General features: G+C 46.1%; 4 protein-coding genes across 7 annotated transcripts; 2 read left to right on the forward strand and 2 right to left on the reverse strand.

The window, feature by feature from the left end:
• Positions 1-753: 753 nt before the first annotated feature.
• Positions 754-15166, forward strand: LOC120899618 (SPRY domain-containing SOCS box protein 3). 2 transcript variants are annotated; one of them, XM_040305664.1, is made up of 4 exons: positions 754-857; positions 1503-2783; positions 11121-11379; positions 11467-15166. In XM_040305664.1, the coding sequence occupies exons 2-4, from the start codon at positions 2134-2136 to the stop codon at positions 11722-11724; spliced, it is 1167 nt and encodes a 388-aa protein (XP_040161598.1). In that variant the 5' UTR covers positions 754-857; positions 1503-2133; the 3' UTR covers positions 11725-15166. The 2 variants fall into 2 exon arrangements, with proteins under 2 accessions (XP_040161598.1, XP_040161596.1); XM_040305662.1 differs by having other exon boundaries at positions 777-888.
• A 507-nt stretch (positions 15167-15673) lies between these two features.
• On the forward strand, positions 15674-17187 carry LOC120899619 (eukaryotic translation initiation factor 3 subunit H). The gene is made up of 2 exons (XM_040305665.1): positions 15674-15796; positions 16028-17187. The coding sequence occupies exons 1-2, from the start codon at positions 15722-15724 to the stop codon at positions 16955-16957; spliced, it is 1005 nt and encodes a 334-aa protein (XP_040161599.1). The 5' UTR covers positions 15674-15721; the 3' UTR covers positions 16958-17187.
• A 478-nt stretch (positions 17188-17665) lies between these two features.
• LOC120899620 (ankyrin repeat domain-containing protein 39) lies at positions 17666-18842 on the reverse strand. Of its 2 annotated transcripts, XM_040305667.1 has the most exons (4): positions 18679-18842; positions 18384-18587; positions 18021-18312; positions 17666-17984 (listed from the first exon to the last, which is right to left on the reverse strand). In XM_040305667.1, exons 1-3 carry the CDS (start codon positions 18815-18817, stop codon positions 18065-18067), a joined length of 591 nt encoding a protein of 196 aa, XP_040161601.1. In that variant the 5' UTR covers positions 18818-18842; the 3' UTR covers positions 17666-17984; positions 18021-18064. The 2 variants fall into 2 exon arrangements, with proteins under 2 accessions (XP_040161601.1, XP_040161600.1); XM_040305666.1 differs by having other exon boundaries at positions 17666-18312.
• Positions 18843-19325: 483 nt separating this feature from the next.
• On the reverse strand, positions 19326-26908 carry LOC120899621. 2 transcript variants are annotated; one of them, XM_040305668.1, is made up of 4 exons: positions 25965-26908; positions 19986-20078; positions 19783-19886; positions 19326-19566 (listed from the first exon to the last, which is right to left on the reverse strand). In XM_040305668.1, exons 2-4 carry the CDS (start codon positions 20065-20067, stop codon positions 19354-19356), a joined length of 399 nt encoding a protein of 132 aa, XP_040161602.1. In that variant the 5' UTR covers positions 20068-20078; positions 25965-26908; the 3' UTR covers positions 19326-19353. The 2 variants fall into 2 exon arrangements, with proteins under 2 accessions (XP_040161602.1, XP_040161603.1); XM_040305669.1 differs by lacking the exon at positions 25965-26908 and adding an exon at positions 20289-20502.
• Between the last annotated feature and the right edge of the window lie 229 nt (positions 26909-27137).

Genomic DNA, 27137 nt, shown 5'->3' on the forward strand with positions numbered 1-27137 from the left:
ACCCATTTAGAAAAAGCAAACCATATTCTAGAAACTTTTCAATTCAAATTTAAATCAAATTAAAAACTCTTTCTACTGCCCTTCTAACGTTCCTTTCCACTTTTGCAGTATCAATATATATTTGTTAAATTAGATTCACGACGTTAAAAAAGCAACCTCCCCGAACTCGCTAGTAGTGCATATGCCACCCCCTTGGTCGACGGACGGTATCGACATCCCCCTTCCGGTAGTGTTTTTCCTTTCATACACATACACACACACACACACACACACACACACACACACACACACACACACACACAACCGTATCTGTGTCCGGTTGTTCCAAAACAAATCATTCCCTTCTTCGTCTCGCTCTCTTTCACTGTCCCCTTCTCGCTCGCTCGCACCACAAAAACGCACACAGTGCCGCAAATGGTCGGATCGATAGCGAGAGGAAGACCGGGCGCGCGCGGTAAAGCAATGTATACAGTACACACATACACACAACCATATACACAAAATACTCACCCCGTGCTGGAAAAACATAGCGAGTGGAGGGTGAAAAGCAAATCATCCCCCTTTGCATCACACACTAACAAGGGCGTGTGTGTGTGTGTGTCGGAATTGTCACCAATACACACACGCCGAGCTAGCGCCTACTGCGCTTCAGATCCTTGCGTGTTCTGCCATAGAGGGCTCCTTTGTGTACGTCACACGCGCACACTGTGCTACACGGTCCTTGCGTGCGCGCGTGTGTGTGTGTGCGTGTTGCTCGAGGGTGAAACGGACCTTCGCTTTTTTCTTGCAGAGCGACAGCGACCATCGAACGTAGCGGAGCTCGATCGTCCCGTGGTCCGCGGTGTGTGTAATTAAGTGTAAGTGACACTTTCGCAGTGCGTTTCGCGGGTTCGTTGGGGGCTTTGTTTTGTGTGTGTGTGTGCGTGTGTGTGTGTGTTTTGGTGTGTTATTTACCATTCCAAACTAATATTGCATAAAACCGTTTGGAATCGTCAGGGAGTGGGGAGGGATTGCATTGCTTCGGATGGCTCCACGGGGCAGCAGAAAGGGCTGCTGCGCTGGTGCGCCGTCGCAGTAGCACAAACCGGGAAAGCATTTTCCAAACGGACGTTCAGGGTTTGGGGGGGTGAGGGTGACAGGGCAAGTGCAGAAAGCTATACCGAGGTTGCGAGTGCCGTGTCCGTCCGCCTCGACTCGGTAAGGCGCATTTCGCAAGTGCTCGAGCAAGTACACTGGACACATGGGTAGCCAGCAACGACCGTCCGTTCCCTTGCTGGTGTGCTGAAAATCGATGGCGCATTTGTGCTGCTGTTGCTGTTGCCGTCCGGGTGCAGACAACGCGCGAGCGAAAATGTGCACTTGGCAAGCCACCGTCATTAAGCAGAGGGCCACAGGCTGGCAAACGAAACCTGCAAGTGATAAACGATAAAAAGTGAAAAAAGAGTATTTGTATGCGTGTGTGTGGGGGAAAAGTTTTAACAATTTTCCATCTAATTTTGCAGTTTTTGCATTAAAACCCAAAGACACTTGCGTGCGTGTGCTTGTGTAATTTAGTGTGTGTGTGCGCCCGGAAGTGTGTTGTCCCCTTCCCTTCGCTTTCTTCTTCCCTCCCCCCTTCTGTGCAGCGCTAGCACAAAGAGGTGTTTTTTTCCGCCAGCTCCTTTACCCAACCGCGCCCCGCCCACTGCAGAAGAGGGGTGGCGGGGTGACAGCAGCACTCCATCCTAGCACTCCAACCCCCGGCTCCCTCCTTCGCCCGAAAGTCTCCGCATGACTTTGATACTGGTGCTGCTGTTTCTGAAGAACATTTGCGTGTTTCTGAACAAGCTCGTGCTGCGGTGCTACAACTCCTTCCTGATACACCCGCACCACCGCCATCCGGACGGTGGCAAGTACGGCGGCTACGGTGGAGGCGGCGGCGGCGGTCTGGGTGGTGGCGGTGGAGGCGGCCACAGTGGCACGGCAGGGCTCGGGGTACGTCCGCGCCGCACCCGCCGCAACCGGGCGGAACTGATGTACCAGCGGGACACCGGCGGGCTGGCGTACGGGGACCGAGCGACGCACTACTACAACAACAATCACTATTGAGAGAGGGGAGAGAGAGAGAAGGAGCGATCCGTTCGGTAGGCATGCATGAGTGCTAGACCGCCGTCACCGCGTGCGCACCAGAGGGCTAGGGGAGGCGTAGGAGGAGGGGGAGTAGGAGGACGGTTCGGCGGCACGGCTAGAGCAGCGACGGAAGCGTTGGTGGGGACGGTGGCGGGGACAGGCGGTGACGAGGACGAGCTGATGACGATCAACGAAAACCGGAATGTCGGCGGGGTTGGGGGCGGTGGCATCGGTGGCCTTGGGCCCAGCGATACCGACCCGAGCGCAATATCCGCCTCCAACTCGTCCCTCTCGTCAGCCTCCTCGTCGGAGGCCGGTTCGGTGCACTCCGACGGTGAGCAGCAGCAGCAGCAATCGTTGCAGCTGCTAGAGGACGACGGGCCAGGGCCGTCCGGGCGGCATCCGATGGATGCGACCAGCTCGTCGTGCTGCCCGGACGGCAGCTACGCGGGGCAGGACCAGGAGCGGCCGCTCGTGAACGGCTGCGAGGACCTGTGGAGCTGGAACAAGCGGGACCGGTCGAAGGAGGTGTGGCTGAGCCGGTCGGACAATCGGCGCGTCTACTTCCACCCGAACTGGAGCAAGGGGACGGCCGGCATTCGGGGTACGCGCGTCCTCAACAACGGCCGCTACTACTGGGAAATCAGCCTATCGCAGCGCGTCTTCGGCACGAGGTAAGCGGGGGGGGGGGGGGACGAGGGTTGAGCGTGCAGTACGCACGAGAGATATGGTTTGTTGCGCATGAAAAATCGATACCACCGCTCCCGGGATATGGTAAAATGGGAAACAACACAGTACACACATACACAAGGCGCACTCTTATCACTGGGCAACTGCTTTCGAGCGCACTGTTTTCCCCTACATTCACATAAAAACCCCTTGCTTGTCAGGGAACTATCATAAATCCATCAGCACAGGGAACAGGGAAACCAATCAACCAGCGGGCGTCGTTGTACATGCGTCGTCGTTGCTGCTGATGATGAGACGACAACACGGTGGTCGGCTGCAGGAACTGAATGTGGGTTACGTACGCATTTGGACAACATGCTGGGACGCACACGGTGGAGTGAGGCACCCACACGCCTACAGTTACAGAATGAACAGGGACACTTCTCCCGCCTGTGTTCTAGAGCAAAAACCACTTGCTACATGGCAACAGACAACGAACTCCCCCACCTGTTTTGGATGGACGAAAGGAAAGAAAGAAAGTCTCCCATGTTCCCATCTGCGCTTTTTATTTCCACCCTTTTTTTTTGTTATCGTAGCGTGGGCACCACCCGTGGTGGGGTCATGTCCTTTGCGTGAGGTTTTCCCTCTGCTCCAACGCGCGAACCAACCGTGTTCAGTTTTGTAATGTTGCGCCCTAAAGACGACACAGCCGTCGCCTTTTTGTGTGGTTAGAGTTCCTTTTACTTCTCTCTTTCTCTTTCTTTCTCTTTGTGTGCTTTGTGTGATTACTAATTGGTTTCCAGTCGAGGGACTGGTGGTCGAGAGACACGGGCAAGCTCTGCGCGACACGGTACGTTCGTCGTCTGGGCTGCGTTTGTCAGTCGGTTCGCTAAAGAGAGAGAGGCTCGCTGCCAAAAGGACACCCACCCAAAAGGCCTGAAACGGGTGCAGAAATGGCCAACAGACCATGGCACTGCAAATCATTTGTTGATTCACCATGTTGCTTGGCACTGCGTTGGCGTCCTCGTCCTCTCGTGATTGTGGACCATTGTTTTGGCACGAATGCAGCATGGAGAGAGATCTAGAGAGGAAAGCTGTACGGTATACAGAGCCATTGTTGAGAGAGAATGCATAGATTTATGGGGCAGGCACAGCAGCAACTGGTAGCCTGCACGGAACACGGTTCTGGTGGGGGTATATTGCATCGGTTGCGCTCTTAAAAATAAAGCTTCCAGGGTTTTCTGTGAAATTATCGGGAAATATAATATACTCAACCTATGTACATGCAATTAATGTCCTTCAGGAAGGATTGAAATCCATTTCCCCTTTCAACACACTACTTGCACCAGTATATGCAGCAAACCTAGATGCATATTGCAAGCGACACGCAAACATGTCGCTCACGCACGTATGACCCTGAAATATGGCAGGAATTGCACCGCCTTCCCATGCTCCAATTAGCTGACCTTGCGCCCTGGGGGAGGCGGTGGATTTTCGATTGCAAAATGGAGACGCGTCACCGCTTGGGACTGTGGGTTTAAATTGCAATTGTGTCCATAGATTGTGTAACAAAACATGGACTGTATTATAATTGGTTGAATCTAACTGTATAAATTGTGATGTAAAACTTTGTTATACTTACTTTCTTACTTATCCGGCGCTATAACTGCTTTGCAGTCTTGACGACGGTGAGGTCGCCGTACATCTCGTATAGCTCGTCGTTCTTCCACACATACTGCGCCAAGAATCTTTCTGATCATCTTCCTCTCCAACGCGGCTAAGAGGGTTTCGTTAGATTTTGACAGTGTCCATGTCCAAGAGGCGTATGTGAGTACCGGTACTATATACTATATAGCTTCGTCCGTCGCGACAGGTTCTTTGAGGTGAAGCTGATTTCTCAGACTGTAGAATGACCGGTTGGCAGCCAGCATCCTTGTGCGCAACTCTGCTTCCATGCTATTGTCGTTGCTGACCTTTGATCCCAGATAGGTGAATTGTGGGACGACTTCAAAAGTGCGTTCAGTTATCTGTACGTCACGCCTACATAGTTTCGGATTAGTTATTGACAGGGTCGCTGATGTTGCCACTATCAGTTAGGTCTTTGCCTCGTTTATCTGCAATCCGAGGTTCTCTGCCGCCTGCTCGATCCCTTGGCAGGCTTCTGCTACATAGTAGAGCCGCAGACCAATGATGGTCTATATCATCAGCGTATGCCAGGATCTGGGCTGACTTATTGAAGATGGTACCCGAAGTCTCCACCGTCGAGTCACGGATGGCACTCTCTAGCTCTCAATAGGAGACAGGCAAGCCCATCCCTCTGGCGCAGACCTTTGATGGTACCAAAAGACCCTGAGAGACCCTATATCCACCTTCCCCAGGCAAGTGACGTTGGTCATAGTCATTCTAACTAGCCTTATCAGCTTGGCCGGGATTCCAAAAGAGCTCATAGTGTCCTGGCTATGCTATTTGCTATGCAGCTTTAAAGTCAATGAAGAGATGGTATGTGTCGTCTTCTCCAAGATCTGCCGCATGGTGAAGATCTGCTCAGTGGTTGATTTTCCGTTTCGAAATCCCCTTTGATAATCTTTCCGACTATCTCTTCGAAGTGCGGGACAAGACGATTCTGAAGGATTAGGGATAATATTTTATAGGCGGTATTCAACACCGTAATACCCCTGTACTTGTTGCAGTCCAACCTATCTCCCTTCTTGTATATGGGGTAGATGATGCCGAGATTCCAATCACAAGGCATCGATTCCCTATTCCACACATCAGTAACAATTTGATGAATTTGATTTCATCTAATTACTATAATAGTACTTTGAACATGGCGCTCATCATGCAGCAAAGTGAATAACATCTATTAGTAGTGACATCTAGTAGAAAATAGAAGAACCTACGTAGTTGGAACTTTTGCATAAGTTTTGAACATCTTTTAATTGAGTCTTTTCAACAACGTTGAATTGTATGTTTAGTTAAACGATTTGACTTTCTCTGAAACTTCTTCCATTGCTCCTCCCCATACGAACGCTTGATTGCTACCAAGCAATACAGAGCTCCTTGCTAAAAACATATTAGTTTAGTATACACACACTCCACTTTCAGCTCCCACTTCCTTCATACTGCGCTTTAGTTGCTGTTCCAACAACTCAACATCGCATCCAGCACGGCAAACAGCAACAAATACTGTGCAAATAATTTGCTAAAAAGTTTTCTCTCCCCGGGTGTTGTTGTGGGGGTGTGTGTTTTTCGTCTAGCTAGAGTCCTTCCCTGCACAAACATCAAAAACCACCATATACCAACAACAGTTCTAACGCTACCATTATCAGAACACAGCTCCCGGAGGTCCGGTTTATGGCGCAGCTAGTGTGGTGAACGGCGGGTAGTAATAAACCGTACAACGGTTCACAGTTCTTTTTTGTTTGTATCAGCTCGTAACTCGGAGAGCAAATTGGGTTGCGTTGTTTTTCTCGGACGAACAAACATCGAAATCCGAAATGTAATTTACTTCCATTCGATCTCGGAAGCTCCCACGGGCGATAAACTGGGAGAGTGAAGGTAGTGGGGGTTTGCGAATAATATATTTTATTTAGTATCAACATGTACACACGCTTGCCGCCACCCTAGAGGTCACTGATAGTAATCTAGAACATTTGCGCTAAATCTATGGCGGTATCTTAATGTTCAATGTTTGGTGAACTATCTTTTTTTGGCTTTAGTCGTTTTAGGCATAAGCCTGAGTAAAGAATTACCTGCTTGGCTGGTTCTATGCTAGATTTGGGTTAGAAACTCATTGCATTTATACGAATTGATATGATTATTGATAACTGTTTGACCTATGTTAGTAAATATAATTTAATAAAGACTCATATTACATTTCTTTACACCTTCTACTAAGCTATTGTGTGGAAAATGTTTACTTTTGCTTAAAAGTTACAATAAATTTACATGTTGCATACCTACAGGCGCTTAATATGTGGGCACAGCAGAAGGACAATTCTTACTTCCGTCATATTTCACTGCGCGTTTTGAAACGTTTTTAGATAACCAAAAAAATACCACAAAGAGCAGCCTGTTTCATATTTTACAATAAAAACGGATCATCAGCGCGATGATGATGCAATAGAGAGGAAAAGAAAAATAGATTAAAACAGCAATATCTGTAGCTGGTTATCCTTGTTAGGGGTAGAGCCAATCATTTATCATAATCAGTTGTCAATTTACTGATTGAAGGCATTATACTTCAAGCTTATTAGTCAGCATTAGTCAGCGGGGTGTAAAAACAATCTTTATATTGCAATTAACGCTGGATGTAGTTTTTAGAGACAAAAAAGGAAAAATAAGAACATACTTCACCACATGAGTAAAAGCAACTGTAAATACAATCGATATGTCAAACCCGGAAAGTTGTTCCGATCGAACGGGGGTTTTCATAGCGCTCATCCGTCCGCTCGGCGAAGGGTTCTAGTATCTTCCGGAGAAGTATTTTAATGACCACACAGGGTTCGAAACGACGAACCCTCAATCCCCATTCGCTACGAGGGGACAGCTACGATTGGAGCTACGTCTGGGTCTGGGTTGTGTGGTTTAGCACTTTCCAGACGCTCTAATTGATGCTATAAATCGTTGTATTTTTGCGCTTTTACGCTACCGCGTTACGCTCTGCGAGTTGGTGGATATCTGTGCGGATCGCGCTTAACACACGGACGGGGCACGGCAGTTGGGCTGGTTGGGAAAAGTTGTCGATAAAATGGATTCCTGTCAGTGTCGTAAAAACGATGGTGGTGGTAGTAGTGGTCGTTGTGTTTGTGTCAGCAAGCAATGCCTTCGTGTCGTGAGGTTTTTGTTCATTTTTCCCCCTTTCCCCCCTGCTGTGCATGCATCCGTGTCCGTCCTGCGCCTTGTTGACACCGTCCTTTTGTGCTACGGCCAGGCCACCATCACCGGGTAGAAGGTGTTTTTAAAAAATTCATTGTGATTTACAACCCCTAAAACTTGGTCGCTTCAAGTGGACGAAACAAACAAAACGAACGTCGAGCGAACTTGGAGACACACGCTCTATGCCGTGGTACCGTGTCACCAGCAAGCTGTCCCAGCCCAGCCACGGGACACACAAGAGGTTGGTATACTCGAGGACGAGGTTTTCGTGTCGCTCGTTCGCCCTTTTTCCGTCGATTGGTGCCACACCAATGCCGGATGTGGCGAACTTTTGTTAATTTCGTGTTACAATAGTTTGAACCCCGGACCGGATTCTGATTTTTCATTTTTTGTGTTCAACCCCGGGTTATAAGGGGTGACAAAATGGGACAAAGGAATCTCATAAAAATCTACCCCGCGTGTGAATAGAAGGGACCCAATTTTTCTTGCTTGTGACCCCGAGCATGACTCTCGTTTGCGGGTGAAAACGGGGTTTTTTGTGCCACTTGCCACGTTTGCACAAAACGATGCAATGGGATGGGGCGAGGAAATTGTGCTGGGTAGACAGAATTTTTGCATTTTCCTTTTAATGACAGAGTACTTAGCTGGAGTAGATGAGTAAACAAATATTCGCGCCAACCTAGACTGTTCTGGGCTCGAGTTTGTAGTGTGTAGCAGGGAATATTATTAGTTCAATTTTTAATTTGCTTAATGGAGATGAATGTTTTATATTAAATAGGAGACGAATCTAGTCTAGTCCCTTACGTATAACTTTCATTATTCTTCTGTAGATAATCGTCGATTATTTGAGAATTTTGTAGCGCCGACAGGGACTCTTAACTTAACACGACTTCCTCGGTTCCTTATCCACAAAGATAAACGATCCTCCTCTAAGTTCTGGAATGTGTCTGAGTATTTCGAGAATACCCCGATGTACACCCTGAAGAGAAGGAAGGTACCATTTTTAATTAAAATTACCTTATTTGCGCCTTTTGCGACGTCTTTCTCGGGCTGAATGGCACATTCCAGCTGCTCCAAAATGCGAAGGACGCGTCCCAAAATAACAATCAGAACCTTTACCAGCTCTCTCTCTGCAGAACCTTTATTTTTACATAAAACGTGCCTGTCTTGCCTGTGTTTTTTTTCAAACTCTAAAATCTTGAACATTTTATAAGACCCTTCAGCGCACAAACTTGGGTCGTTTCGGTGCTCCAATCGGTCCTCATTGCCGGTGCAGAAACTGCTTGTTTTTTGTGCAATAGCTTTATTAAGCGGAAATTAGTCGATAAAGTTTGAGATTTGTTAATGTCCGCTCTTGTGCGGTGCCGGGTACGTTCCCGTACCTGGTCGGAAGGTTGTAGGTCTTGTAGCGTCAAAGAAGGACTTTGGGCAAGCTAATAGAATTATAATTTAATCCTTCTTTGCCAAAAGCGCGTGGTATGCATTTCAGGCAGAAGGCTTGTGCGTCTCGTGTTTGACGTCACTGAGTGTCAATTTCTTTTATCGCTTTTTACCTTGAAGACCCTGGCGGAACCAAAAAACCAATTAAGCGAACATTAAGAAAACACTTCTGAATCGCTTTATTTATTAATAAGTGTGTGTGTTTTTTTTCGGAGTTGTTAGTATCTTGTTGGAGAATGAAGGTATAATGGTCGTCCTTGTACAAATTACCGATGCGCGATGCTTTAGCATAATTGAGAAAACACAAGTGGTGGGAGTTTATGGAAAAGGGAGGAGAGAAGCTGAGATTGCTCCAAAATGGTGGTACAAGGGAGGACCCTTTCGTCGTCGTCGACGACGGTTGCATTAATTATTCTAAATGGGTTGCTTTTCATCTCGATTAATGCGGCGACTGTGAGGAAAAGTTGTAGATGCCGAGAACGTATAGCAGCAGTAGTACCTTTCACTTATCTAAATGTAGATTTATTGCAAAATCGCAACGCGGATTGCAAATGTGTGATGCTCTTTTTGCGTGTGGTGAGGATCCGGTTGGTATGGTGGTTTGTGTTTTACAGGGTGTGGCAGAAAGAATTGGGCACATTTTATTCGAATCAAACGAAGTAATATTAACTCAAATTGTATAAACCAAACGTTCAACGCAATGCGCTAACCTAATTCAGAGGTGGCCGCTAGGTGGCCCGAGCTCAAAGGGGAGGGTTCATCGGATGATACCTTGTCTCTTAAGCACTTTTGATAAGTTTGTAACAACTCTAAAGAAGATTAATATAACACATCGGGTTTACATAGGCCTCTGCTGAGACTTATTTTTACTACACATCTGAAGTCTGCCTGTGCTAGCTCTTTGAAGGCAATAGTGTAGTTTAGACAAGGTATTACAAAACAAAGACTCCTTTCCAAGATCACCAATTCCTGATTAATTATTGTAAAATTATCTTATTTTTTTATAAAAAATAACCCAGTTTTTATTGACATCATATTTTTCCCATAAGAATATTTTAAATTTGCTTGAATTATCGTGTCTTTTGTTATGACAATGTGCTCTTTTAACCGCTTTTTTTAAATATCCTCCTCATAACGCAATGTCACCATTGTATTGAACTGTCATTTCTCAACAGCACGGATAAACGGACAGCCGGATAAAAGGTACACGGATAAACGGCGCTCCACTGTATAAAAATTTTAAAAATTGAACAAAGAATTTAATGGGTAGCTTGCTTCGTTATGAAAATAAAAAAAAAACAACAAATATATCAAAAACGTATTTCATACAAAGCAAACTTTCGAGAAAATATTGTAAAAAAGTCATATTTTGCACAAACATGTGATTCAAATGATTTGAAAGAGCCTCATCCTCCATCACTCATGAATCCTTGCCGCTGTAGTAGCTGACATTTTTATCAAAGTGTTTTATCAAGGTTTTTTTCATCAAGGTTTTACTAAAAGTGTATTTAAGGAATTTTATTTTTTAGTTAAACCACATCCAATTATTTCCGGCCACACCCTGTAAAATGGCGAATCAAATAACAGGAACCTGCCGCGTGTGTATGTGTGCGCGTCCACTACAGCTTGTTTGCTTCTCATGGAAAGTGCACAAACTCCGGTGTGCATGTTGCAAACGCTCAGTTCGTACGTGATGTTTGCTTTAGGAAACGCTTGCAAGAGTGGTCTATGTTTGCAAATGGTAAAGAGGCGATTAGTTTTATTGCACCAGCACCAGTAGACACAATAAGAGCAAAAAAAGCAGCAAAAGAATAAATGTACGGGAAGTTGTGGACGCTCTACTTCACACGATTAAGGATGAGGAAGAAACTCTATTTCCCTTTTGGGTATGGTATCGGCACAACGAAAATGGTGTACATGTTTATAAATTTTATAGCACCTTCTTTTGCTTGTTAAATATTTAGACAACACTCTCGCACACTCTCTCACACACACACTTACCAAATCCCCCTTTTTTATTGCAGCATGATGTTCGGCATCGGTACGAAGAAGGCCCGGCTGCACGTGAACATGTTCACCAACCTGCTCGGCGAGGACCGGAACGGCTGGGGCCTTTCGCACAAGGGTCTGCTGTGGCATGGAGGCGTCGCACGCAACTACACCAAGCGCTTTAAGGAAAATCAACCGACCAAGATTGGGCTCCTGTTTGACGGCATTGCCGGTACGCTTACGTACTACAAGGATGACGTCTGTCTCGGCATTGCCTTCCGTGGGCTGAATGAGGTAAATGAGGGGTGCGGGAAATCACCCTTCAAAACATGCACTGCCCACCTGAAGGAAATGGACTAACTGTGCGTGTTTCACTTGTAGGTCCGAGAGCCACTGTACCCGATCGTATGCTCGACCGCGGCCAAGACGGAGATGCTGCTGTCGGAGACGCGCCGGGACTTTGTGAACCTGCAGGACCGGTGCCGGGCCATCATCATCAAGCACATTAACACGCGGGAAAAGCTGGACCGGCTGGCGCTGCCGTACTTCATCAAGAACTATCTGGCGGAGGCGGTCACGGAGAGCAGTGCGACGGTGACGCCGCTCGAGCTGCATCTCATCGATCAGTATCTGTACTGAGCGGTAGTGAGAGAGTAGTATAATTGAAACACCCGCAGCGTGGGTGAGCTAGTTTATTGTTGGGTTTGGTATTACTTTCTGTTTTTTTTCGATGTATCCCCATTACATACGTTCCTTACGTTAATCCGGCTATACCGAACTTATGCTTAAGTTGTTAAACACTCTACACACGTACCGGGGTTTTTGGTTGCAAATGGTACACAGTCATTTTGCTATGACGCAAGAGGTTCTAGTTAGGCAGCTAAGATAGAGGGTCCCTTAACCGGATTTAACGCCCTTTAGTGCGAATTTATCGTATCTCTTTCATTGCCTTACTCTTTCTTTTAGTAAAGCATACGAGCCGAGAAGCGAGAGAAGGAACGGGGGCAGAACCAACACGTCGATCCGTTCCGACGTGACAGCGAGTAACATTCTAGTCATTCTAGTCAGTCGGCCACATGCGGCAGGGGCACAGTAGGTGAAAGTGTAAAAAAAAAAAGCGAAACCTTTACTGCTGCTCGCATGCTGGCCCTGTACACATACTAGTCGAAAGAGTGAGAGAGAGGCAAAGAGTCTCGCATAGGCAAAGCATTTAGAAGGTGTAGAAGCTTCAGCTGCAAAACTGCACCAAATCGAACGAAAGCTGGGCTGGAAAGCTAGGTGGAAAAACAGGACAGGGCTCTCTGGTTCGTTCGGTTTGCTACCGTTCTGTACATATTTATTTGGTGCAAGCTCTTGTGGAAAGGAAAGAAGACAGCACGAGCGGGGGCAGTATAGTATGAAGGCAAGACGTTGCGGAAGGAAATGAAAAAAAGGAGAATGTGGCAAAATTTAGCAACCCGTTAAATCGGGAATTTAGGCATTTAAGCTTTTCAGTAAAAAGGTACAGAGATATTGTGGTGGGGCGTGAGTGTTTGTCTGAGCTGTGTGTGTGTGTGTGTGTCTGGTGTGTGAAGATGAATGATCGAAGGGGCGAGAACGCGTGATTAAGTATGTGTGTATGAGGAATTAATGTTTCGAAATTGGTGTGTGTGTTTTTTAAAAAATATTTTAACCTCTTTTCTGTGAGGAATTATTTTGTGTGATTTTGTGATGTGATACGTATTATGTACTGGCTAGTCATAAAAAGTCTTCATTTGTGTATTTATGTCTTTATGTGTATTTTTAAAATATTTTTTTATGTCTATTTTTGTACCTGCAAAGACCACGGTTGGTGCTGTTATTAAGTTCGTTCTAGTTTCCTAATGTAAATTTAACATTTTTGAATTTTAAACATTATCATTTACATTTTCCAAAAAACACAACCAAAGTGTGAATGTGGATCGATCAAAATTGTGCGACTGCGAAAAGAAGATAAAATTCGGTAACAATTTTGTCGCGGATAAACGAGCGTAAGGTAGTGGAATAGTAGAAGAAGAAACCAAAAAAAAAACCATGAAAACAAAACCAAAACCAAAAAAATAAGAAAAGAAGGACTGCTTTTACGTTGATGATTATGATCTTCTGTTTCAAAATTTAAGAAAAAAATCGGGCCACGTTCGGGCTGGCGGCGAAGGCGAACGTCTCGCGGCGCCACCATGCCACGATCGTCCCAACGGAGCACAAATGTAAACTATGAATTTTTGGAATTTTAGCGATAGGGCAAATGCAAATAGTAGGGCACACAGGAGAAATCGAAAGCCTGTGTAAGAAACCAAGCAGAAAATCACACTAATAACACTCACACTCGAGGAGTGTACTTTACATTCTGGCGTTTAGAGGTTAGGCAAAATTATGTAAGTGGTGTAGTGTAAGAGGAAGCAGCCGTGGATTTGGAACAGGCACCGACAACCCCTCCGACAACTGTTTCTTGGCCACTGGTGCCAGCAGTGCAGTGGGGCGTGTCCACGTGCTTTCCATCCACGCGGCTCTGCTAGTCCGTTAGTCTGATGATAGCAGGAGCACCCGAGCGCTCTCTAGCGTGTTTCTTTGGCAACTGGATTTTTAGGCGCAACCAAATTGTACCACTACCGCCGTAATGTCCGCTGTACCGAATTAATTGGCTGTTTTCTTGTTTTTTGGCATAACGTGTGCGTGATCTTGTGTGTGCGTATGTGTGTGTGTCTGTGTGCGCGTGTGTGCATGCTTTGTATGAAGAAGAAGAAGAAAAAAAAGAATTATAGATTTGCTACTACGTTTTTGAAGGAATTAAGTAAATAATTGAAACAAAAAAAAATAACAGCATTATTGTGGAGGTTACCTTTAGGTTAGGAAGGGGTTTTGAGGAGGTTTTATACTTTCTTCCCTTGCTCTGCTTGCTTTTCTCAGTGAAACGCAACGGGATCATTCCAACGGCAAACTCAATCCATTCCCGATAAAATAAGAAACAGAATCAATATGCTTTCTGTCATACCCTCATACAACCATTAAACCAGGCTAAATGCAGCGAAAGCATGCTGATTTGTTTCCCACCTCCTCTGGGAATGTACTGAGTTGATCTCTGAAAGCGCACACTTAGTAGAATTATTTAACAGTAACGTTAGACACTAATTTGTCTGAACTTCTGGCTTTGTGACGGTGGAAAGTGGAGTGTATGCGCGGGAGTAATATTTTAAATTATTGAATTTTATCTTAAAAACCCAAAAAAAAAACAACAACTCTTACCAATAAGCGCATTCTATTCGGATTCACAACACAATTGTACAGTGTATCGAGAGCGGACAGTGGTGAAGACGCACCATTGTGTCTAGTGGGGTGCCATCAAGTGCATACACGAATTCCATGTCTATTTGATGTATAAAAGAAGATGTTTCCCACCCCTAACAGTGTGGTGTTATGCTCCTTTCCATAACATAACACTCCATAACACTCCTTTCCATTTCCCCAACGGTTAAATGGCGGGAAAGGGGTTAGCAAAATTCGCATCCCTTCCGGAGGCTTTTGCGAGAAAACGCAAGCATTTCGGTCCCGGTATCACGTATACACTCCTCCTTGCTTCATTCCCATCCCTCCGTGATGTGACTGAGGCTTCAGTTTTCCCCGCGCGGCTCTTTGGGAGTAATTTTGTGCGCCCTTTTCCCCCCATCCTTAAATCGATAGGCCATCGAAAGTGCAATAGCGCGTGGACGACGACAACAACGGCAACGAACGGGCTGCCGACCTAGCACTTACTATTGGAGTGTGACAAACATAACTACTTACTATAGAAATTCACAACTATGGTGGCCACGCTATAGTAACCGGCTCCGTTGCCGTATGAAGCGGACATATAATGGGTAGGGTTGAGGTTGGCCAACTTCAGAGATTCATTCCACAAATACAACACAAAACAACACAAAACAACACAAACACACAAACAGGCGGGCATTAGGTTAGGAAATGTTTCATTCTCCTTCCGCATGTTCGCTGGGCTTTGGTGCCGGCTAATAGAAACGTTGATGTGTGAAAGTTTGTAGCCGATGCAAATTAAATTAAAAAAAAAAAATACGCAGTACCATCGCAAAGGAACAAAAAAACGAAACGAGGCAAAAATCTACATGAAAATAAAAATGTAAAAAATTAAATGAAATGGTTGGTGTTGTGTTCGCTGCAATGAGAAAAAAATATCAATAATGAAGGAAGTATCAGTTTTAAAGACCGGTTATCAGGTTAAGATTTAACGGTGATTTCAAACGTTCGCGCTCGACTGCGTAGATAAACTGTGGTAATCGACGAAGGAAGGCAAAAGGAATCGTGAAAGCAAAGCTGTTTAAAACAGTTTAATTTTGTTGTTTTGACTACAATACTGTGAGTTTTTGTTATAATTAAAATAATTGCATATACTTTGACGTAATAATGTCTTTTTTTTCTATTTTCTGTTCAATTTTATTGTTTGTGCGTACTGTGGCCACAGCTTCACACAAATCGACGAACTTCTTCGAGCAGATCGAGCAGTTTCCATGCGCCGCTGCTGCTCGATTTTGCACCGAGAAACTGACAGCTGTCAAAAGCTGTCATCGCGTTGCGTGTTCTTCTTCTTCTTCTTCTCAAACCCGCAAAAATGGCAAGTCGTGGAAATCGTGCTCGTTCTCAACCCGTCGATAATACCATCTCCTACGTCCAGTGCGATGGCCTGGTAAGTAAATTCCCGTGCCTCGGGTGTGCCCTTCCACGGTGCATATCGTGTTGATGGTTTTGGGTCCGTAAAATACGCCCATACATGCCGCCCGTGCACCGCAAGCAATCCGCCCTGTGTGGCTGTGTGACTGCCATTGTGTGTGTGCGTGTGTGTGTCAACGATGATGATGATGATGCTGCCCCTGCTGGTATGTCGCCTACTAATGCACCGTTTTTCCCTGAATTTTAGGCGGCGATGAAAATGGTAAAACATTGCCATGAGGAATCGCTGAACAACATGGAGGTGGCGCAGGGCGCCCTGCTCGGGCTGGTGGTGGACGATCGGCTCGAAATCACCAACTGCTTCCCGTTCCCGAAGTCGGACGAAACGATCGACGAGGAGGAGTACCAGCTGAACATGATGCGCCGGCTGCGGCACGTCAACGTCGACCACTTTCACGTCGGCTGGTACCAGAGCGCGGACGTCGGTAACTTTCTGTCGAGCACGCTGCTCGAGTCGCAGTACCACTACCAGACGAGCATCGAGGAGTCGGTGGTGGTGATTTACGACACGCAGAAGTCGGCCCGCGGCTTCCTCACGCTCAAGGCGTACCGGCTGACGCCGCAGGCGATCGCGATGTACAAGGAGCGCGACTTTACGCCGGAAGCGCTCCGCAATCTGAAGGTCGGGTACGAGAACCTGTTCATCGAGATCCCGATCGTGATCAAGAACTCGGCGCTGTGCAACATCATGATGTCGGAGCTGACCGAGCTGGTGCCGGAGGAGGAGGGTACGCACTTCCTGGACCTGGGGACGGCCTCGGTGCTGGAGAACCATCTGCGCTGCATGATGGATCGGGTCGATGAGCTGAACCACGAGGCGACCAAGTTCAACAAGTACCAGCAGGCCGCCATCCGGCAGGAGCAGGAGAAGCACCGCATGCTGGCGAAGCATGCGCAGGAGAATGCGGCCCGCATCGCGAAGGGCGAGCAGGCGGTGCCGGAGGAGGAGGTGAACAAGCTGTTCCGCCCGATACCGGTGCCGACCCGGCTGAACCCGATGATTGTGTCCGGCCAGATCAACACGTACGCGCAGCACATCTCGCAGTTCTGTTCGCAATCGCTCGCCAAGCTGTACATGACGCAGGCACTACAGAACGCGAAGGACAACAAGCAGTAAGCGGTGGGTCGGAGGCGAATCGATTTACGTCAACAGGAGGAGCAAACGCTGCCCCCGCCAAAACGTTCCAAGCTGTGCGGGAGAAAGTTGAATAGGAGGATTAAGAAAAGAGTACGCAGAAGAAGACGATCGTGAGAAGGCGATATTTCATAATATACGAAAATGGGCCAGCTTTTTCGATGGGCGAGACCACCAAGCCTGCGAAAAAGCTTGGTACAAACCAAAAGCAACGTTTGGGAGGTTTAGAAAATGCAAGTTACATTCGAAAAACAGAACCTTTGAAAGTCTTATAGAAGCGATTGAACGATTTAAACCGGTTTGAAGCAGTTGTGATGGCGCTTCTGAAGGATTTCAGGAGGTCGGACCTTGTATGCTAGTGTTCTCTCTAAGAATATCTTTCCCCACTGTCCTTAAACCTTGTTAGAATGAGGCCTTTTGACCTTGTACGAACAGTTAAGGCTACTTTTTGGTCACCAAGCTGCTTCCAAGACACCAAGTTCCATTCATGCAAATGGCATCAGATAGCTCCTAGTTAGCAATAGAAATTTGTAATTAAATTCTAATCGTGATATTTCGATACGGTAGAAGTGCCACAGATGCATCACTGTAGCAGCAAAACATCATACCACACGGCACTCGATCGGACGAAACAATCCCGGACACTACTCGGGCAGCCAACCCTCCTCAGAAGCTCTCAAGTAAGTAAAATTCTCATTTCATCATATAGTTTATTATTTATTTAAACTTTTCTATTACACAATTTACACACTAACCAAAAAAAAAAAACAAACCTAAATGGGTAAAATTAAATCACCCTTTAGTTGTGCGACGACAAAACACACACTAAACTGCCAAAACATTCACGAAGGCGCTATCCTTCGTACACGCGTTTGTGACCGAGACATAAGTAAAATCATTGTATCCTTGGATAGAGAAATAGTGCGCCTGGCTTTGCGAGTATTAGTAGTTTCGGGAAGACAAACCGCGTGTATTAATTGCAGCAGTGCTGTGTAAGTGTAAGCTCAGCTCGGAAAACGGAAAGCTTTTTGCGTGCGCAAACGGCACCGAAGATGGGTCCTGTGCCAACTACTTCTACTAATATTACTACTACCCGGCCAGCAAGCTTCTCAACCGATCCGCATCACTGTGCCGGTCATCACGCACGAGATCGATCGGCTTCTGGTTGCGCAGCGCGTCCTGCATATGGCATAGGGCGGGGTGTAAGCGTACGAGCAGCTGGCAGCACTGCAGGTGTCCTCCCTCGGCCGCCCGGTGCAGTGCCGTTCGGCCATCGTTGTCCCGGTGCAGTACGTTCGCTTTGCTTTCTATCAGCAGTTGCACAATTTTGTAGTGTCCTGTGAAGGAAGGAATTGGTTAGAAGAAAAGCTTAGTACTGAACCTTAAAGTGTTAGTTTGAGCCACTTACCCATCATTGCAGCCCGGTGTAGTGCCGTAACGCCACCGTTCGTCACTTCGTCCACTCCCAGACCGCGTGCCAGCAGCAGTCGGCAAGCGTCCGGGTGACCGCTACGGGCAGCGTAATGCAGCGCCGTATAGCCACAGCTGTCCCGGTCGTGCAGGTGCCCTCTGGTGATCAGCATTTCCAAGCGATCGAGCTCATTGTTCATCGCTAAAAGTATAGTGTAAACGTTCTGCATTAAGTTGGCAAGTTGGCCAAGAAACACCCATCGAGAAGGCGATCTTGCTTTACTACCCCTAACCTGCACTCCATATGCCGCGGTCAAAATCTAGCTCACTGAGCGACTGGGTCGCACCGACACCTTTCGACGAACATTGCGTGTGATCGTGGTAGCCGCCGCCACGTTCGCTGCAGGAGGTGGGTGACTGTTCCGAAGTCATTTTGTGCGCAGTAGCAGGCAGGCAAAGTGGCAGACAAAGCAGGTTGGTGTGGTTTGGTTGTGTAGCAAGCGATCAAGTAGGCCCGGTTGGACGGTGGAGTCTGCCTATCATCCTTCCATGGTTTCACGACGCATACTGTGTTGTGGGAACGTTTGACTGGAGCTTCCTTTTCTATTGGTGCATTGTAGGCTTGAAGTAGTTGATGGCACGGGGAAGGCCAACACTTACAATTCGATCTTCGTTATTCGCAAAAAAAATTTTACAAAAATCGCCATCCAGTTCCTCCACACCGAATCTCAAACCAAATTGCACAAATGGACGCGTGCGTGTGTCTGTGTTTCGTGTGTTTGTTTTGAATCGACTTCCCCCCCCCCCTCCCCCTTGTTGCCTGACGTTTCTGCTGCGTGACTGTCAGTGTGACAGCGTCACATTTGAATATAGAAAAAAAAAACCGTTTGCTACCCGTACGAATTCTAACTTTTTGGTACACTGTTAACGACGCCGCCCGCCTGTTTTGTTGGACTTTTTGCACCCGACTACTCGGGCAGATCGATTTTGCTGTTCCCACCGTTAAAGCTGCCACCCTCCCGGCCACTGTTGGCCAGATTGTCGCGCTCGATCACGGCCGAGGACGTTTCGCTGAGGTACGGTTCGGGATCGCTAAACTCCTTCCGCATCGTCCACATGTACTCGTTGTAGTCTTGCTTTACGGCCGTGGACGAGGACGCAACGACCCTATAGCCGAGTACCTGTGGAACGGGATGATGGACAAGTAGCCATAGCCAAAAAAAAAAAGAGAGCACAACAAATTAGTTTAATAAGCAGCAGCAAATTCCCAATAACATTGTCATCAGGTGAAGCACATAAAGATGACCATGAGCGATGAAACAGAATATGGGCAATGTGCTTTATTCATGTCGACCGTTTGCTCATTTGCATATCGATCGGCCGGTCCGGGTACCTACCTCCAGTGCCGTCAGCATTACGCACGGATGCTGCAGATAGACGACGGTGGACTCATCGCTGTACCCACCGCACGGGAAACGGTTCAGCTGCTCGATGTCGGCCGCTGGAGGAAGAAAAAAAAAGGCTCATGAAAATAAAATTCAATCTTCGGGTTCGGTAATAAAACCGAACGATAAATGGATACAATGCTCCAATTGCTTACCTTTCAGGCCGGAAACTAGCACGCGGAAGGGATGCTTGTGACCGTAGGACGCAAGATTACCGCGGATGAGAATGTATGGCATCGAGAAGCGGTCTGTTGGTACATACAGAAGAAAGATGCTAGATGATTGCCTAAACATGATGATGATGATGATGATAATGAAATGGAACTATTCCAACACCGCTAGTGAGAGTACTTGTGGTTATGGTCGGTATACATAATACATTGGATAAATCAGGCATATTACGTCAAATAGGGCATTATGGCATTCTTGAAGATTGCCACAACAGCAAAACGGAGTACCTTAGCAAATGCAATACTTCTCAAGTAGCATTTACAAATAATTCATATATTCCAGCTGCCTCTATTGCGCTGCAACACATCCAACTATTTATTTTCATCCATCTAAAAATACGCACAAAACCGAACCGTTCAAGGCATGGAAAACTACGCTTACGCGAACCTTTCTTGCGCACTGCACTGCTGCACGTTTGTAACTACAAAAATAGTTAGTGCTTCAATTGCGTGTGAAATATTGCACCCACCACCCACCACACCACCAAGAGCAGTGTTTATTTAACCTTGCACCACACTACTATCCCCTCGAAGGTGACGACCATCCTTCCCCCTTGTATGTCGACACAAGATCGCAGCCAGAGCGTCCCAGAATGTGCTAAACACAAGCACCCATGCCCCGAATGGGTCGTTAATTTTGCAACCCAACCTTGAGGTGTATACTCCAGAAATCACGTAGTTGGTGTGGTAAATATAGTTCGACGGCTGTATCTGGATTCGACTTTTAATCGATACTGGAAGGATAGACCAGAGATCTATATGACGTAGTCTGATCTTAATGGTCATGTTTTATAGTCTCAATGATACGTTAAACTAATAGGTAGGACCGATAATATGTGTAATACTTGTTTAAGTAAATGTGGATCATACTAGCAATTTAAAAATTAATTCCAAAATTTGATCTCCTCTTTTACAAAACTTTACAAGAATGTTAGGGTATACTCCTTCCCATCACAGTATTTAATTTCGCCATTCTAGGCGTACTCTATTGAAGCAGAAAAGTACGGAATTAGTGAAACAAATTGTCAATTATAAGTGAAGCCTTGTAGTCTTAGTCTTAGCTTTAGAAGTCCATGTCATACTAATTTCTTCATCTTTAGCAAGATGATATCATATCTCCAAATTCAGATTGTAAAACCCGCCTTGAATTCAAGAGTTGAACTCATTACGGACATGTTTGTTTACACCGCGCACTTAACAGCTGTCCCACTTGACCGGTCCCAGACAGGAGAGTAAAATTGCGCTATAAAAAGCGCAGATTATCTGTTTCCTTACATGTCACACAGGGATAGGGATAGAAACTTCGGTGATCCACGACTCCATCTGATACGATTGACATACCAAAAAAGCCTTCAAAATTGGTAAAAATAAGTATTTAAAAAAAAATACGACCATACCATCACATGAGCCTCCTAGTAAGGCCAACCAATGGGCCTTCTTTAGGAATACATTTGTAACATGTAGGAATTTGTTACAAAAAGGGCAAAAAAACCATTTGCATATGTATCTTCATTGCAAATCTTTCTTGTACAAAAAAAAAACACACACACACTTGACATAACCTCATTCATCACCGCGATTATATGCAAATAATGAACTGTTGCATTATTCGGCAACGGGCGAAAGTTCCACCCAGCCTGTCCCTTGTATCTTTCTACCGAACGTCCAGAAACAACACCCAGGAGATGTTATCCAAAAAAGTGAATTAATTTCACCCATTCTGAGCATCACCCTTTTCTCGTTTAACCCTCGCCCTGCCCTACTGTAAGGTTAATGGCATGCAAATAAGACGGCGCGCATCCACATTTCGTTTCGGTGTGAAGCGCATCTTTCCACCTCGGTGAACATTTTTCACCTCCCCATCATCGTAAATGAATTCATTAGCGATTATTGCTTTGTTAGATGTGGTCTTTGTGTGTGTGTGTTTTTGTTGGCCTGGAAGCGTAGCGGTGTGTTGGAAAACAACGCCCCAAAAAGAAAGCACCTTCCCTCCCAAAAAACAGCAACACACAAAAGCGTCATCATAAGAAAGGGGGTGGTGTGCGTGTGTGTTTTCGGCATGTTAAAGGTCATTATTCGGTAGTTATGCTCTCCTGGTGGGTGGGTGGGTGAGACCCAGAGAGAGTGGAAATTTGCGTTGATAAATGACGTTGGTTTCGGTTTCCTCCGCGGGAGGAGGCCCTTCGGATGAGGTATTGTGATTGTGTGGTAAGCCATTGTTGGATAATCACCCTTCAACCATGCACGGGTGCGTTCGGTGCTTTTTTTTGTTTTGTTCGCAAAATCAGTGGCAAAAGACACCCCCGGCATTAAAGAAGCTTGTTCAACATTGTTTCTCTCTCTCTATTTTATCATGTCTTTCACGAAAAGATTTTCAACAATTATGCACACAAAAATCAGTCAAACTTTTTAGTGCGTTTGTATTGTCGGTTGCGATTTCAAATGAAGACACACGCGAAGTTCACTTCCGTGGTGTAATCTTGCCTTCCTCATCCGCCACGTTCCTTCGCCTTCGAACAAGCTTGAACAAACAAACCCAGAGTGTTACACCATCCACCGGGGGCGGCGTGTTTGTTAAGATGTGCGGCCAGCCCGGCCCGAAAGTGAAAACCGAGTTCGAAACCAACCCGAAACGAAGAGGAAAATCAACAACCAAACAAACAACAGCCCAAAGCAGTGAAGAGCGCTTGACGGGCGACGGGTTGAACATGAATGAAAATGCCTCTGCCATAACAAAGTTGTTTTTTTTGTTGTTTTTGTTAAGGGAAATTTTTTTTTTTTCAAGTAAAATGATGCAAAATTCCTTTGAAATGAATGCACTGTTTAACAGGCAATGTGGGTAGTAGTTTTGTAATTTAATCACCTTCCCAGCGAGGTGATGGCTTCGCAAAATGCTTCCACTGCACAAAACTTTGTTGCGCTCCGTGACTTTGTTGCGTTTTTACGACCTGAAGGTATAAAAATCTAAGCAAAACAAAAAAAAGAGCACTAGAAAAAAAAGAGCGGAGAGAATTGCTCGGTGTTTTGTTCTTCTTTCCGTCCTATTAAACCAACCCCACCGAAAGGGGCGTTTATGATTTTAGGGTGGGCTTTGTTTTTCACACGATCATTCACCGACGATTCGGGGTGGAATTACTAACGCTTCTCTGTCTCTCCTTTTCTCTCTGTTAATTAACGCTAATATCATCATTTTGTCGCCCATTCTTTCTCACCGTTTTATGCAATTAAATGTGTAATTGATTTTTCACAGAAAAATAAACTAACACACACACACACCTTGTCAAAGAAAAGGACAAGCAAACTGGAAACCCAACCACTTGTTGTACCCCACACACGACTGACTCTCGTCTCGGCGAGAAAAGACTCCTTCCGCTTTGCCGCAAAGGCGCAAAACCGATCATAGCGTGCACGTGCTTCCGTTCTCAAACCCCAATTTCCCGTGAATCGCCTGTCTCTCTCTTACTTCTGTGTGAAAATTGCCCTTTTTAAATATTTTACATCGCCCCCCTCTACCACAACGGCCACAAGAAGTTCCCTAGCTGGTCGTGTTCCCGTGTGCCGGGTTGGGTGACACCAACACACACACACGCACAGGTGGTTTCGGTGGCCTCGGCCGCTTACTATGATGGATACACGCCACCCGCCATCGGAAAGGACCAACACGTCACGTCAGGTGAAAGGTCGATAAGAAGGGGAAGGGAGAGAACAAACACAAATGCCTCTTTCGAGGGGGTTAAGGCGGCCGGAGGTGATGGTTGATGGTTTACCGCATTGCCCAGGCAACGCACCATTAGCAACAGTTGTAAACTATAGAGCGGTTAGCTCTGCCAGAGAAGAAAACGCGTTTTGCGCTAATCAATGGCAGGGTTCGGCAAAGCTTTAACCGGTGCGATTGTTTGAAATTCAAATAAGACATGAATCACTGTGCTTTCGATGCAGCCCAAGGTGGATAGATAGACTACAGGTGGGTTCCTAGCTCTGATTTTGGTAGTCATGATGGAAGGGTATGTCTACGGAGATTGGCAGATAGGGAGTTGTGGATGTTAAGGACTTTGTTTGAGTTTTAGAGTTCCAACAACTGAGTGTGACGAAAGTCACTCTAAATCTTTAGACAATGACTTTGTATGAAAATTTGGCCTTCCTAGCTGTGTAATGAAGATTTGTCAAAGATGACCCTGGCCGGATCACCGGTTATTATGGCCCTTTGCCAAACAATAAACATTTTTAAAAATCCCATATGATTAATACAAAGAGGCAATTCCTTAACTTTTAAAGTCTTAAATGCGACATGTTGATATTTCAAATAAAATTAGCTGATGTTATCAAGTTTTGCAATGCTTGGAGCAAGCCTGCTAGAGCGCCTACTCCTATACAAATTACAGTCGTTTCCGCTAAATTCTGCCTCTAACTCAAGGTCCATAAAATACTACTGGTCGGCCCGTCCAGTGTACTTTGGCAAATTTTCATTTGACAACTAGGGAGTTCAAAGCTACTCAGCAACTCATACAAAGTCCTTAGCAACCCTTACTCCCTAACTGTCAATCTCCATAGAAATCTCCATTCATCATGGCTACCAAAATCAGAGCTAAGGACCCACCTGTAGTCTATCTAGGCACCTTGCTCTAACTCTTCTATTTTGTTCTCTCAAGCACCAATTTTTGAAAGCGTGTCACAATGTTTTGCTCTAAGGCACCAATTATACCATCCATTTTACATTACAACCTGTCGATCTAGATAATGGAATTGAAATTTAATTGCTGGACCCACTATTAGATAATAAATTAAATAAAACAAATTGTCTCAAAGGCATCAATCTTTGACTGCAACTCAATCTTAAAGTAGAAATGTATGCGTACGTTCAAAAGATCATAAGTTACAGCCAACATTTAGCGGCTACGACTGTTAAACATGTCCTACGGGCTTACGGGTGGCGTCACTCGGCAGTCAGATGCCTCATACTTTCACCTTTCCTCCGACTTAGAAGCTTTCTGGGGGGACAACAAATTATCCCACGTATCGCTGTTTTCACACATCGATAAGGATACTCGATGGCTTTTATAGTGGAAAAAAGTCAGGTGCTTTAGTGACAAAAATAGAGGATTTAGAATAAAAATCAGGAAGACGCCACATCGGGCGCAATATATGCAGGGTTTCCCAAGATTTATTGGCCAGTTTCCATAATGTTTTGGGATCGGCTCACGATTTATTCATCGTATCCCATAGATTGTTGGTTAGTGTCCATAAGTTATTGGTATCGTCCGATCGGATATCAATACAATTGAACCAAAAAATTCTGGCAAACGGCCAAAACATCACGGGAACCCACAACAAAAAAATATAGGAACCAACCAATAAATCGTGGGAAATCCTGCAATACACATTCGGGTGTCTGAGTGGGCAGAATTGTACACCAAATGCTGAGTAATTTAAAAATTAGTTGCTAACCCCTGGACGACCCTGGAAGAGCGCCAATAGGCGGGCTCATTCAGCGTATCAAAGGAAGCAAGCAAATCTACATAACCCGACGACACCCACCCACCAAAAACGGAGCAATTTGATCCTCGTGGACATTGTTCATGCCCCATTCATGCCTGTACTTGCAATTAGTTGGCGCATTTTGGTGGCGTACCTCCCGGGGACCGGGTGCAATCCGGAAGCCTTATCGCACCCAATTCCCTTCCTTTTGGAATAAAACCCCCTAATAACGATACGCTCAATTATGCTCAATCAAGCCCGGTTGTTGTTCCGTTGTTGCTTTGATCCTGGCGGTTGCTTTTCCGCTCTCACTGTGAAAGTGTTTTCTTTTCTGTTTTTTCAACGAACTATTTTCCTTCCTTGTCGTTAGAGTTTGGCGTTAGAAAGGATGTGAACAAATGTATGAGTAGTTGCGTTTTCAATGCTTACTTGATTCGGCCTTGGTTGTTATGGGTGTTTGTTGTGTTGTTTTCCTTTGGTTTCCTTGGTAGGCCTGCTGCTTCTGCTGCTGCTGCTGCTGCTGCTGGGACGCTTCCGAAGCTTCCTTCTTCCAACTTCTCAGCAACTCACGAATTCACACGGGATTGCCAAAAAAAAAACAACCCACTTTTTCTCAATGCTCCACAACGTGTTTCTATGTCACACTATGTACTTGGCATGATTGCTTCCCAATGCCGGGGAGAGTACGAGTTATGCTTCCGATCGATGCGTAGGTGGCACCACCATGGGTCCTCCCTCTCTCACTAAATCTCTCACTGTGTATATGTGTATGTGCCGTTGGAGGTGTTTTTCTGCTGGCAAGTGCCTGCAGCCCACCCACGAGCTTTTTGATGCTTTTCAAGGTGAACGTTTTGCTTCTACCACGGCTGCAATAGCACTGGCAACACTGGTGCAATCATCTGGCGCCCTACATTCGCGGGCGGCAACACACCAAAGGAGCAAGAGAGAGAGAGAGAGAGAGTGAGAGATCAATTACCCCGTGTTCTGGGACCGGAAGTGAGGCTGTGTGAGCTTGACCGAACAGAACAGGCAAAGAGGACGGCGGTTTAAAAAAATACGGCGGTGCACATATACACACGCACTCACACACAAACACACACACACACGCGAGGGCTCTAATCAGATGGCTTTTCGTACGACGCCCCTTTCCCCGTTACGGTAGAGCTTGAGGTAGAGCTGTCTGCTTCCCTCCCCAAATTTTTAGACGCACTTTTGAGCTGTTCCGGGTGTTCCGCAACGTCAACCGACCGCGTGCTGTTCTAATGCCTCTGCTCACCGAGTCGCGTGGGGCGTTTTCCGTGCTTTCTTTTTCCGGCAAAGTGGCGATAGACGACCGATACAACGCGCTTGGCAGGTAAACAATGACTACGGGACGCACATACCGCGCGTTCACCAGCAGCTAGCCGGGTGGATTTGCTCAAACTCTCGCTCTCTCGCGTCGTACCTCGCGTGCTCTCTCCCTTTTCGCTCCGAGCGGAAGCAAACAACAGAAGGAAAAAACCTGTTCCCGGTCCACTTGTGCAATCCATCTTTGGCTCCCGGCGACGCCGAAACACCCGCTCTAAGGCGTCATCCTTCAATTACGCCACGCTTGTAGGGGTT

Source organism: Anopheles arabiensis, chromosome 3 (genome assembly GCF_016920715.1).
Source record: "Anopheles arabiensis isolate DONGOLA chromosome 3, AaraD3, whole genome shotgun sequence".
Classification (NCBI taxonomy): Eukaryota; Metazoa; Arthropoda; class Insecta; order Diptera; family Culicidae; genus Anopheles; species Anopheles arabiensis.